Here is a 12,513-nt window from a genome sequence, read left to right on the forward strand (position 1 = left end):
ACCTGCACTTTTACTTGGCAGTTATTTATTGAGATAACTTCCCATATCGCAGGCATGCTAAAGATTTGTTCTTAAAACAACACATTCCTATCTCCGATGCTGGTGATGATTGCTCTGAAGAATTCTTTTCTTCACAAAATATATTCTGTTTATTGTACTTACCTGAATTTCGTTGGGGTTTGCTTCTACACATTTTTGAGAAGTGGCCCACCTTTTCACAGGTCTTGCATTTTTTACCTAGCGCTGGACGAGATCTACTTGAGTGTGGCTGGCTCACCTCCACGTCTAGAGCACAAACTGTTGCTTTTGTTAGCTGTGTAATTTTCGTTTGGTTTTCTAAGTGTCTTTTTGAAGTTGTAACCAACTTCTTTCACAGTAAAAGGCTTTTTTTATCTGATTAAGAACTTGCGAAAGCCATTGCTTGACGTCGGCACTGCAAGCTCTGTTTTTCCAGTAATCGACATGACTGGTTTGGCCTTAATGCCGTCTAGTGGTCTAAGTTTTGCTCCAGGGTCCCTCAAACCTGAGATGAACTATATTTTTACCAAATCCTCTTCGGGATTGGCCGCTGTTTTCAGTTTTTCGAAGTCACAATAGCGTGCTTCTTCTCTAAGACGTCCTAGGAAGTCGTCGTCTGACTCCCCTACACCTTGTACTACGGACAGAAATTTAGCCCTTTCTGCCGTTACCACTCTCTCTCTCTCTTTAGGAGAAATATAATATTGAATCGCCAATCTGATGTCTTCATACGGAGTGTCTATCAAATTCCTAGGACATATTAGGCTCCTAAGTTTAATAATTGCATCTTGCCCGCACATACTAAGAAAATGATTGGTTACCTGTAAATCCTGTACAGTACCATCGGTGTTGACTTTGTCCTCTGTCTTCTCTGTCGACATTTTGGCACAAAAGACATAATCCAGGCAGTAGCTAATTCTGCATTCTGTAGATCCAAAATTTGTCTGTCTGTAGCTGGTCTGGACACTATTGTCGTGGTCGATAGCACGGGTCAAAGAATTCAATAAGTTGAATTTTAAATTAAATTTTGAACTGAAAATATACAAAAATTAGTTTGTATTTATAGTAGTTATCTATGCGAAAATATACAGAGAACATTTAGATTAGCTAAAAAATATTTTACATGATTGGCATGTGAATAGATCTAACTCCAAATCCCGGAAGTATATTTCTATTTTCATCAACATTTCATGAGAATCATATTTGGCTTGGGTACAATCGAGTTCATTAGTTGGAGGTCGGTGGATGTTAGAATCAGGTTTCTATTGGTGGGAGAAATTTCTTCTGACATATGATTGATAGGTCAATAAGATAATGATAGCGCCAAAACAAAATTAGAATTGAGTTTAATTTTAGGCTTATTAGTTTATCAATTGCATTTTGCATTAACAATTGCACTTACTACAAAAGAGATAGATTGGTTACTTGAAGGTCCACTATAGTACCGTCGGTGTTGATCTTGTCCTCTTTCTTCTCTGCGCAACATTTCGCTACAAAAGACATAATCCACGCAGTAGCTGATTCTGCATTCTGTAGATCCTGCATTTGTCTGTCTGTTGGTGGTCTGGACACTATTGTCGTGGTCAATAACACGGGTCAAAGAATTTAAGGATTTGAATTTTAAATGAATTGGAACTGAAAAAAATTAGCTCGTATTTATAGCACTGATCTATGCGAAAATATAAAGAGAAAATTTAGATAAGCTAAATTTATTTTACTTGATTGAGATGTGACCTCGTTGTATATTTCCATCAACTTTTCATGAGAATCATATATGATCTTGGTATAATCGAGTTCATCCGTTGGAGATTGAAATCATATTTCCATAGCTCAAAGAATTTCACTTCTGACACGTGATTGATGGGCCAATAAGATAATGATAGCGAAAGAATAGAGTTTGACAGTTGAGTTCTTCTTTCGTTCTTTGAGACTTTAATAGAGAAAACTTCTAAGTTTCTTTCGAAACCATCACATTTTACTCGATACTTTTCGCAAGTGTTTTGTCTTCTCGCCACAATTTGTTTCTATTGCTCAATAATTTGTTTATGATTGTGATTGTGACCTGTAATCTTCAGATAAAATTGTTACTGTCCCGGCTAATGCACAAAACAAAAGCTTTTTACTATATTCTTTTACGTGCTTCTATGAGGGCATGCGACTCTTAAATTGTTCAAATTGTTGATCAGCAGGCTTTTGTTTTGAGAGGCTTTGTATTATAAGACTATTGTCAAATAAATATTTTTAAACGATCCCAGATTGATCAGATGTTACTTTTTCAAATTAGATAAAAAAGTGTTTTGACAATTTACGGGTTGGAACTTAATGTGCAAACGCTTATCAACCATCCTCCTTAATATTTCTATCAACAGACTTTAAGTTTTTTTGAAAACAAGTTTTTTATGAAAACAAACATCAAGAATGCATTTTGCAAGAGATGAAGATTTTTTTGTTATTGTTTAGATCCAGAATGGCCACGTTCGCTTCAAAACTAACAAGAACACAGCTGTAAACGGAGCCAAGAAGTTTAACGACGGTGTCTGGCATTATGTCGAGGCGTTCTTCGACGGCCATACGTCTTCCGTATGCGTTGACAACATCTACTGTGCCTCGGAGAGTGTGATGAACAGTCCAGGAGGAGGGTCGCAGCCGGGCGTGGGGATGAGTCCCGGGGTTTCGTTATCGGCAAAGATGGTAATTTTGGGTGATCGGATGGCGAAACGACAAGAGATATCTCAGTTTAGAAGTGAGTAATTGCTGGTTGATTTAAGTGTGATACAAATATTTCTGAATAAAGTTAGAAGTTAAGTTTACGCAGAAAATTAAAGTAATTCAAGTAATGAGATAGAAAAGACTTGAATCTTCTGAGGAAAACTGAAAATTTCCGCAGATTAAGGTAGGAAAATTGTTCAAACGTTGTAAATTTATTTTGCTTTTTAAATAAGATTTGTTTTGTAAATGAGGGATGAAAATTTACCCATGATCCGATAAGTTTAAATCAGTATTTTCTTTGTATGTGTTGATCAATTGCTCTCGAACGACGTTTGAAGCCATTATTATAAACGTGTATGTCTGTCTTTTTGTGCAACTTATCGCTTGACCGTTTTCTTTTAGAACTTTCTTTCGATTTCACTTCTTCAGTGACTTTTTCGCGTCTGTCGTTTGAAAGCAATTTCTCCGACCTTAGTCGGTTTTCAACGTTGTGAATTTGTAAAGTTAGCATGTGTCGCTGTGTTTAGAGCGCAATTCATTTGACACTCTAACGTGGAGTGACTACTTCAGATTTTTTGGATGTGTTGACGATGTCTTCATTAATGACCTCAGACTTCCAAATCCACTTCAGGCCCATGCAGAACTATCCACTCTTCAAGTTAGTCTACTTTGAGAATGCTAAAATCTGATTGGTTAAAAAGTGTCGTGTAAAATTATTTGGATCTTTTCTGTTTGTGCCGAACCCCCCCCGTTACAGAGCACGTATTACATTATAAATCATTATGTAATAATATGGCACGTGCGTTTGGGGGTTGAATATGGCACGTGCGTTTGCGGGCGCACAAATAATATGCGCCCGCTAAGCGGGGTGACTTTTATCCCTGCGCACTGCAGTTAAGTTGCTTCACAAAAGCTGTATAAAAGCACCTTATAAAAGATAGAACAAATTAAACACGAAAGAAGAGAGTTATCATATCTACCAATCACACAAATATTCAAAGCAGTTATTTTTTATACCCTGGATGAGGTTCGAGGTCGAACTGACCACTGATCAGAGAATCAAAGACATTCAATTACATACAATTCGATGTACTATTTAGGTTATGTTTGAAAAAACGCGGAACAGTTTTCTATCCTCCATGGAAAATGATAAATCATGAATGATAATCTATAACCCATATTTTTACTCGTTTTTAGTGGTTTAACCAATTGCATTGTAAGTCCACTAGAAATGCAGAGAGTGTACAAAATATTTATTTCAACCATCAGATTTCGAGCATCAATACTATACAATAAACTGAAAAGCCTAGGAATTGTTCCGGCGGACTTTGAAACAAAGATGTCTAGCGAAATTTCTGTTTTTTTTTGCCATAAATTGAAGGGTTCCTTTTTAGTTTGCAATCACAAACTTGCTAGATTTATATTTAATGTTTAAATTTTGTTTCACAATGTCTATCTCTCAAATAGAGTTAAGTTGTAAGTTGAAATTGTTGTAATTGTAATTTAATTTGTGTATAATATTCAACTCTGGCGTAGGCTGAAAAGTTGGTTTGTATAACCTCGTTGTCTGTCGCCTCGAATGCAATATGATATTTTGCTGTAATTTGCTCATAGTTTTTTTTTCATTAGAGAAATAAATTCTTTCTTTCTTTCATTAAGTTTGAAATTACTCATTAACACTGGTATGTAAATTGAAAAGGAACATAATTTTTGAGTTAATTTTTTTAATCTTAAGGGATTTTTCTAACATAAGGGATATTTGGATCTTTAGGGGGAGTTTATTATTTGCATTCCCGTACGCATCATTTTTTTGCATAATGAATCACTATGTTATTGCACATGCTCTGTAACTGGGGGTGAATAACGTACTGGAGGGGGCAGAAACGGAAAAGATCCACTTATTTTTTAAAAAATTTTTGGTCTAGATTTTTACGCCTTATTAGTATAGAAAGAAGAGACAATTTCATGGCGCGAAGGCGGCTCTTATTCTTAAAATTTGAGTTACTTTTTAAAGTTGTTTAACTTTTGCTGTTGTTGTTTCAGATAAAGCATAGAGAGCCCAATGGCGTGAGTGTGATCACTGTCAAGAATGTTGAGTCAAATAACTGCAACAATGCTCTTGTAACTCTTAGTTAGTACTGCTACTGCTATACCACATCAAACATCGATCTCCACATTTAATTTGAATGCCTGGAATAAGCTTCCAAATATTTTCACTTTTCACGGCTTTTCACGTCCCAAATATTTCACGCTTAAGATAATTAAACGGCAGATATATTATAATGAGCTCGCTTCTTCTTATCATAGGAAAATTATTTCGCAGTTTACAAGTTTGCTAAAAAAACTGCTAATTTCAAATAACCTTTTATGATCATTTTTTCTGACTCTTTGATAAAATTCGAGAGTAAAATTATAGCCCCATTGTGGTATATTTACCATGATAGCGGGGAGAGGGGTTGCTATACGTTATACGCCCATTAAGCTGGGGGAGCTATGATGGGAAAGACCCCAAAAATAATCGGGGAAATCAGAAAAAAAAAAATTTATTTATTGCTTCGTAACGACATTTGAAGCAATTACTATAAATATGTGCGTCTTTTTTATGCAATTTTTTGCTTGAATGTTTCTTTTAAAATCATGCTTGACTTCTCAATTTGGCGTGATCAACATTTCTCTATCGTTCACAATTGAACTCTGTTGCTGAACTCAAATGATGACTTTTTACTACTTGAAGTCAAATCAAAAGTGCGCTGAAATTGTTTTTTTTAAACTTTGGAATACCCTATTAGTCCCAATGACCCGTTTCTAACCTCCTGCGGGCTGAATAAGGGTGTAAGTAATAGAATTGAGCAACCATCTATTGCTTGAGAGTAATTCTTCCGACATTAGTCTGTTATGATTAATTATTCAATCCTAGGTTTTCCTTCTCAAACTATATAATCGTGCTCTGATAAATGTATACCTGAACTGGATAATTTGTGACAAAATTTTAATGAGCACACTTGAATTATGTGTAGGAGACTTAGTTTTTCAACAGACTTTTTCACTAATAACTTGCTCTGATTTTTGAGAACTTGAATGCAATTTTTTTTTGCAGCTTCCTCTTTCTTTCTTTCTGTGACATGGTACAAAAATTTTGCGACAACAATTCTTGAAAAAACTATGATTAAATTTCCAGTAAATTATAATGAAGTCACAGAACTTGGTGCGAGTATGAAGAAACAAAGTTTTGAAGCGAATTTTGTGACTTCAATATAATCTACTGGATATTTAATCGGTAATTTTTTAAGATGTTTTTTTGCCAAAATTGTAGTGCCGTGTTACAGCAGGAAATTCAGAGCTACCATTTTTTTGGAATCTGTAATACAATGCGATAACGAACAATATCGCCCTGCGATACCTTCTGATTGAGTTTCCAAAGTTTGACTTCATTAATTGTCTGAAAATACAAATGTATGGGAGAAACCAAAAAATCTCTGGGAAAAATTTCCAATGATGTTTTAACTTTCATGAACGGTTTTCGGTTTTATCGTTTCTAATTGGCAGATGGAGGTTAAAGTGATCAATTTAGGTCTAGAACGTCCGTTTTATCTGATTGATAAATTTCTGTGTGGGACAGTGTATGAGTGGCAACCTAATTGGACAATATAACTTCTTCATTTTAATCCCACAAATTAATTCCTAACTCCTCTTCTGAAGTTCTCCGTTAAAAGTAACAGAGCATCAATGAAAATAAAAATTTACTAGCTATTTTATAAAATAGATTTTGTAATATTTTTTCTTAAAAATTCTTCTTTTATTAAGCTCCCTTCCCGGATTAGTTTATATGGTTTACTGTTTACTGTTTTGCATACACACGCAAGCCTTCATGGTTGTTTGCTATTTCACGATGGTCTATAATTTGAAATTAAGGCATTAATTAAACCTTATAGGACACTTTTGACTCCACTTTTAAGAAATAGCAAAAATTTTGCTAAATTATTAATTTTGTTCAGCTTTCAGTCAGTTTTCAAGAGAGTGTATTTAAACGAACAGATAAAAAGTTTATACACACGGATTGACTGATTAAGGGTTTCTGAAAAATGCCAAACCTTGATTTCAATTCAATAATCTTTGTCTATTAGACTGACTATTTGAGAATCAATCAATTTGCAGATAGGAATCGGATGATATACAACTAGGATAAATAAGTAATGTTTTTAAATTCGATACGTTTTACATTTGACGGGATGGAACTTTATTAGTGAACACCATTACCAATTCTATTTGTTAAAATATAAAACTTTTCTGTTAAATTTTTTGTGCAGTAGCTGCTCTCACTTTTAAACATGCTATGCAAATTATTATCAATGGGAAAAAGACAGCGATTTGTTTATGTACAATGATTGCGCAAAGAAGTTTTGTTCGAAGGGAAAACAAAAAAGAACAAAATTATGCCTGTGAACAAAATAAATTGATGCTTTTTTCTGGATGGTGCACGAGATTTTTTAAAAAAGATAATTTCAAAAGTTATGGAAATTTCTCACCTCTGTTGAATGACCTTTCTAAATTCGTCTTTTACACTTTGGAACTTAGATCTTCAATTATTGTTTCCGTAGATCTTATTTTTAATGCTGGCTTCAAGATATCTCTAAAGTTGATTTGCAAAATGAATTCAGCAAAGCGTTTATAAAGCGTGAAAACAGTTGACATCGAGTTCTGCAGTTTTGAACTCTTTTGTGAAACAACTTTTAATTTTCCCAAATTTGGTGGTTTGAGGGATCCTAGCCCCTAATACTAATACTAATCACTTACTATCAAAGCCAACATGCGTTTTGTGGTTCCCTCAGAATTTTTTTTGATAATACATCTGCTTTGTTTGTGGTTCTTAAAACTTTTTGAAGAAGAAAATAAAATGCTGCTTTGAGCGAGCTTTTTTCCCACTTTTTCATATTTTGCTCAGCTAAGATTTTTTTCTCTGAATTTTCCCCTGTTGCTCAGGTAAAGCGTTTTTGAATATTCACAAGATCAAGAGTTACAATAAATGTTAAATCGTATTGTTGCAGATGAAACGGATAATTATTTAAGATTCAAGCGCTAATTTTTTGCACCCGCTGTCAGCGCTTATACAATTTTCGGAAAAACTCGACCTGGGATATTTGTTTCCTGTCGAATAGCGGCTGAGCGAGATATTTTTGTAGCCGAGTGTGGTCTTTTAATACGCAACAATGGTCGAGGACGTGTTTTCATAAGTCAAGGCTTTAACTATGCTAGAAACAACTTTTTCTTCTTATTAGTGACGTTTCTTAGGTTCGTGTGCCGACAACCCTTGCTTCCATGGGGGAGTGTGTAGGGGTGCTGGGTCCGGCTACAAGTGCTGGTGTGGGGAGAATGCAAAAGGTGAGAGATGTGAGACTTTGAAGAGTGCGTGTGGGGTGTCTCCCTGCGCCAGTGGAAGTATATGCAGGACGACAGAGGCTTCCCTCACTAACTTCACTTGTCACTGTCCGAGTGGAATCAAAGGTCAGTAGCTATGGATTGTTGGATCTTCTGTTTCTCCCTCCCCCCAGTGTTTTATATGACCGCGACTTACAATTTATGCTATCTTTACTAGGTAAAAAAAGTACGTGTCCAGTATGTCTTCTCTAAGCAACATTTTTGCTTGACGGTTTTGTTCTAGAATATTATTGACCTGTTTGCCTTGACTTTGACGTTTGAACTGTTCAATTTTGCGTGATCTAAAGCAGGCTTCAAATTAACGCAGCAGCCGCCTGTTGTTGAAGAGCATTTCATGCGACATCAGTTGGCTTTCGATTACACAAACTATAAATTTACGGGAAATGTACCCAAATAGTCATGAAACAACCCTATTGCTAATGATTTTTTCTATGTGAAAACATTTTTTGCCTTTGCAGGTCAGAGATGTGAGAGTCGCAAATTCTGTGACGCAGACCAGGGACCCTGTCAGAATGGGGCCACTTGTAAGGACATGACATACTCATACCACTGCCAGTGTTCAGATGGGTTCTATGGTACCACTTGTGAACTGGACATTGACGAGTGTCTCTTCATAGATCCAGTGTGCAAAAATGGGGGAGAGTGTCACAACACGTTCGGGGGATATGAGTACGTGCTATGAACACAAAATTACCCAATCTCAAAATACTCAATAGTGGTCGAAATTTGTAGCAATTAAAACCTCATTGACCTTTCACATTCAAAATACGACTTTCATTTTAAGTAAAACGGTGCTTTTTCTTTGAGATTATGTTTTTACGGTAATATGCTAATCAAGCGCCCTTAAACTGGAACAAAAATTAAGAAAATTATAATTTTGAAATCCTGAAAAAATTACAAAAAAACTAAGATTCTTATTTTTTTTTAAATTTGCGAATATTTTGTCCTGAATTAGTGATTTTGCCTGCAATAGATGTAGTTGAAACAGTTGCTGATAGACAACACAAATTGTCAATGGAGTATATTGAGATAAAAAACCTGAGGCAAAAGAAAATTAAAAACGATTTGTTTATGCAAATGAAAAATAGATCAAAAATGCGGAAAAACACTGGTAAAAATACAGGAAATTGTTCCTAAAATTGTCCCATGAGGTGAAATTTATATAATTAGATTTGCGGGTTTTCATCCGGCAAAAGAAAAACTTTTTGTTAATTTTTAATAGCCGCGTCGGCAATTCCAGACGGCTATTATAGCGCTCCTAATTTTTTTTACCTCGTCCAATAGAGTTTTGTTTCGTCTCACCCTGACTTCTTGGAATTGACTTTTTTCAATGACTTCAGTGACTTCTACTGCTTTGCAGTTAAAGTTTGTGTCCGTGACGTCATTTCTGCTTTTAGGTCAATTGCGTGACTTACCTCACTAAAAAATGACTTCTGAATTCACTTATGGAACTTTAAATTTTATGAACATTTACTAATTAAAGGTCAATTGTGTGCATCTAAGTAGTGCCGAACGTATATGCCCTAATTCCTGAGTAATAGAGTCTCGAGTTTTTAATATCGTATATTATTTTTGAAAAAGCTCCATTAGAGTTTTTTCCTTGTAGAGCAAATGTGTCTAAAAAAATGACAGTCCGAATCTAACCCAGAATATCTAGTAGTCTATTAAAAAGATGGTGGTCGATCTGTCAATCTTATTTTTTTAGTTGTTTCAATTCATGGTAGGCCACACACGTCTATTGCGGCTATTTTCCGGCAATCTGCTGGCTATGTTTCTGATATACCGTCGAGACTTATTAATTACCGCTAAATATGTCCTAAATTTTACAACAAAATTTTACCTCAAAATATTAACAATTTTTTTTACTTCTGATGAGAAATCAGCAAAATAAAGTTTTAACTATGAAATTGACATGAGACAGCATAGTTGCACAAAATGAGACAATAAAGTGTTGAAAATGCCAAAAATTGGATTGGTGAAATTAAACGTTTTGTAATTTTTGATTACCCTCGAACGAAGCAATTATTGTAATCTTCTGTCTTTTTTTGCAAAACTTTCACTTGAAAGTTCGAGCTTTCATGTGGCTTTTGAACCCTTGGCTTTTTGCGTGATCAAAATTTTGCTCCTATTTACAATCTTAAGCAGTTAAACTCAATTGGCGGCAATTTAAAAGCAAACGCTTAGTGAAAAGTGCGCCAAAATTGGTGTTTTTGTTTCAATTTAAATCTTATTTGTGGTATATAATAATCTTTGATGACGTCATTTCAAGCACTTTATTGACTTTCTTAGTCCTTCCTCCTCCAGGCTGCATTCCTTGTGCAGACTGAACCAGGTTGCTATAGATTAGAGCACCCCCTAGTCATTCGAGAACAATTTTTCCTACTTTAGTTGGTTATGTTTGAAATAGAAAAATACTCTTCAGGAATTTTTAATATAGCGGTTCTATTGTCTTTCTGTGTGTGAGCTTCTCCGAAAAAAACAGACGGCCTTGCATATTTTATTTTTTCAGTCTTTTTCAGAAGTGTTGGATTAGTTATAGGGTGAACGTTTTGTTTCTTTGTGCACTTATGAAGGTGTGATAACCATTAGTTAAATAATTTCTTGTTTTTGTGTTGCAAGCTAGTGGAAAAGAGCGAACAGCTCTCTTTTTTGCAAGTTTTTCGTATAGAAATTGAAAAAATCCGTGACAAGAAATTGCCACGTTCAATATGTAATTTAATCCTTGAATATAGTTTGCGCATAAAAAAAATTCGGTGGTTCAACAATAGTTGGAGATCCTATTTTGCATGTACGTGCATGTAATATGCACTGATTGGTAGTGTACAGGCTAGGGGTTGAAACTAGGCAAAGCTTTTCCTTCAATTAAAGATTTAAAAATAAGATTTAATTGAAATTTTGTTTCCTGAGCTGCTCATCTTCATAGAGACCGTCTTTTAAATTTTAAATGATGGTACTGCCAATAAAAAGAGGTCAACCAAAGTCTGTGACTGAAATCGATTCTAATTTGGAATAGGAAATATTAATTTAAAACGAAGAGTGGCTTTTTTGAATGTTCGTTGCTTCACGTTATTGAGATCTATGATCTCGCCTTCGGTGGTTAATTTTGAAACAAATAAAATTAAGTTATCTAAAAGCATGAAAACTGCTAGAAACAAGTGAAAAAATCAAAAGATCAAAAATAAGGAGATTGCGGAATCTCAAAATATTGTCTCACCAATTGATTTAACTTTTTCTTGCGTCAAAATTAGCCGTATTTATGTATTTTTGTTGTACAACCCAGACGTCTAAATAACCGCTAAATATGCGCAAAAATTCACAGCGGAATTCACCATTAATTTCTTGAAAAATTGAGAATTTCATCTGTCAGAGTAAGTTATTAGCTTTTAAAATGATATGAGGCAGCAAAGGCGAAGAAAAAACGAGAATAAGGTTGATCAAACTGCCAAACATAATTCTAGTCGCGGATGGATTTCGACCTTAAATATTTTATTTTGTTTTGTTTTTTTCAGGGAACCCAACTAATACAACACATAATTACGAATTAATTATTTTTATTTTACATGTTACTACGCAAAAGAATAGAATGCCGCCGGTTTAAATTTTCACTCCCACTAAGCCTGGGATTGGGGACAGAATAAGTCCGCACACTTTTCTTTCAATTAAATCCTTTTTACGTACAGATGTTAAAAACTGATTTATTTTTGTTCTCTTTTCAAATTACTTCGTTTAGGGATCCGCAGAAATTATAAATGGTTCTGCTATTTTGAGAGGACTTGTCTTAGGGGACACAAAAATCCTTAGAGATTTGTCATGTTTTGACTTCTGTAAATTTCTATCCTTGTATATAATAGGCTGCTTTAAAACTTAATGATTTTTGGATTTTATCGACTTTGCTTTCATGAGCACTTCCCAGTGGTAGACCTATGACCAATCTTGAATATGTCTGGCCATAGAGAAGCTCTAACTGTTTTCCCTCGCCTTTTTAATCCGAATCTGTAACCGACTGCGCTCTATGAACTTGATTAGATCAAATTTTGTCATGGACAAATTGTTTTGGGCTGATTGAGAATTGTCTTTCCTCGCGTATTCTGTTTAAACATGAAATTTCTCATCAATGTGATTTTGAATCTTCAGAATTAAGATCTTCTAATGTTTAGAGTTTGGCCAAAAGAACTGATCCCGGGGGGCTCAAACCGCCGACTTCCGCATGACTCATACTCTCTATAAGTACGGCGCTCTCACCGACTGAGCTACGGGAGTGTGCTGTCGAGTTCGTTTTCATGAAATCTTCAAATGTTTTTTCATTGAAATTTGGTTGTTGGTATTTCATACAGAAGGATTTTTGTAAAA

General features: G+C 34.9%; 1 protein-coding gene across 1 annotated transcript in view; it reads left to right on the forward strand.

The window, feature by feature from the left end:
- Positions 1–12,513, forward strand: part of LOC142342933 (protocadherin Fat 1-like) — a 191,100-nt gene that overhangs the window by 157,414 nt on the left and 21,173 nt on the right. The window contains exons 48-52 of the mRNA XM_075394612.1: positions 2,479–2,761; positions 3,255–3,385; positions 4,771–4,858; positions 8,017–8,229; positions 8,622–8,832. Coding sequence (XP_075250727.1) covers positions 2,479–2,761; positions 3,255–3,385; positions 4,771–4,858; positions 8,017–8,229; positions 8,622–8,832 — 926 coding nt within the window. The remainder of the gene's footprint in view (positions 1–2,478; positions 2,762–3,254; positions 3,386–4,770; positions 4,859–8,016; positions 8,230–8,621; positions 8,833–12,513) is intronic.

Source organism: Convolutriloba macropyga, chromosome 7 (assembly GCF_964194025.1).
Source record: "Convolutriloba macropyga chromosome 7, txConMacr16.3, whole genome shotgun sequence".
Classification (NCBI taxonomy): domain Eukaryota; kingdom Metazoa; phylum Xenacoelomorpha; order Acoela; family Convolutidae; genus Convolutriloba; species Convolutriloba macropyga.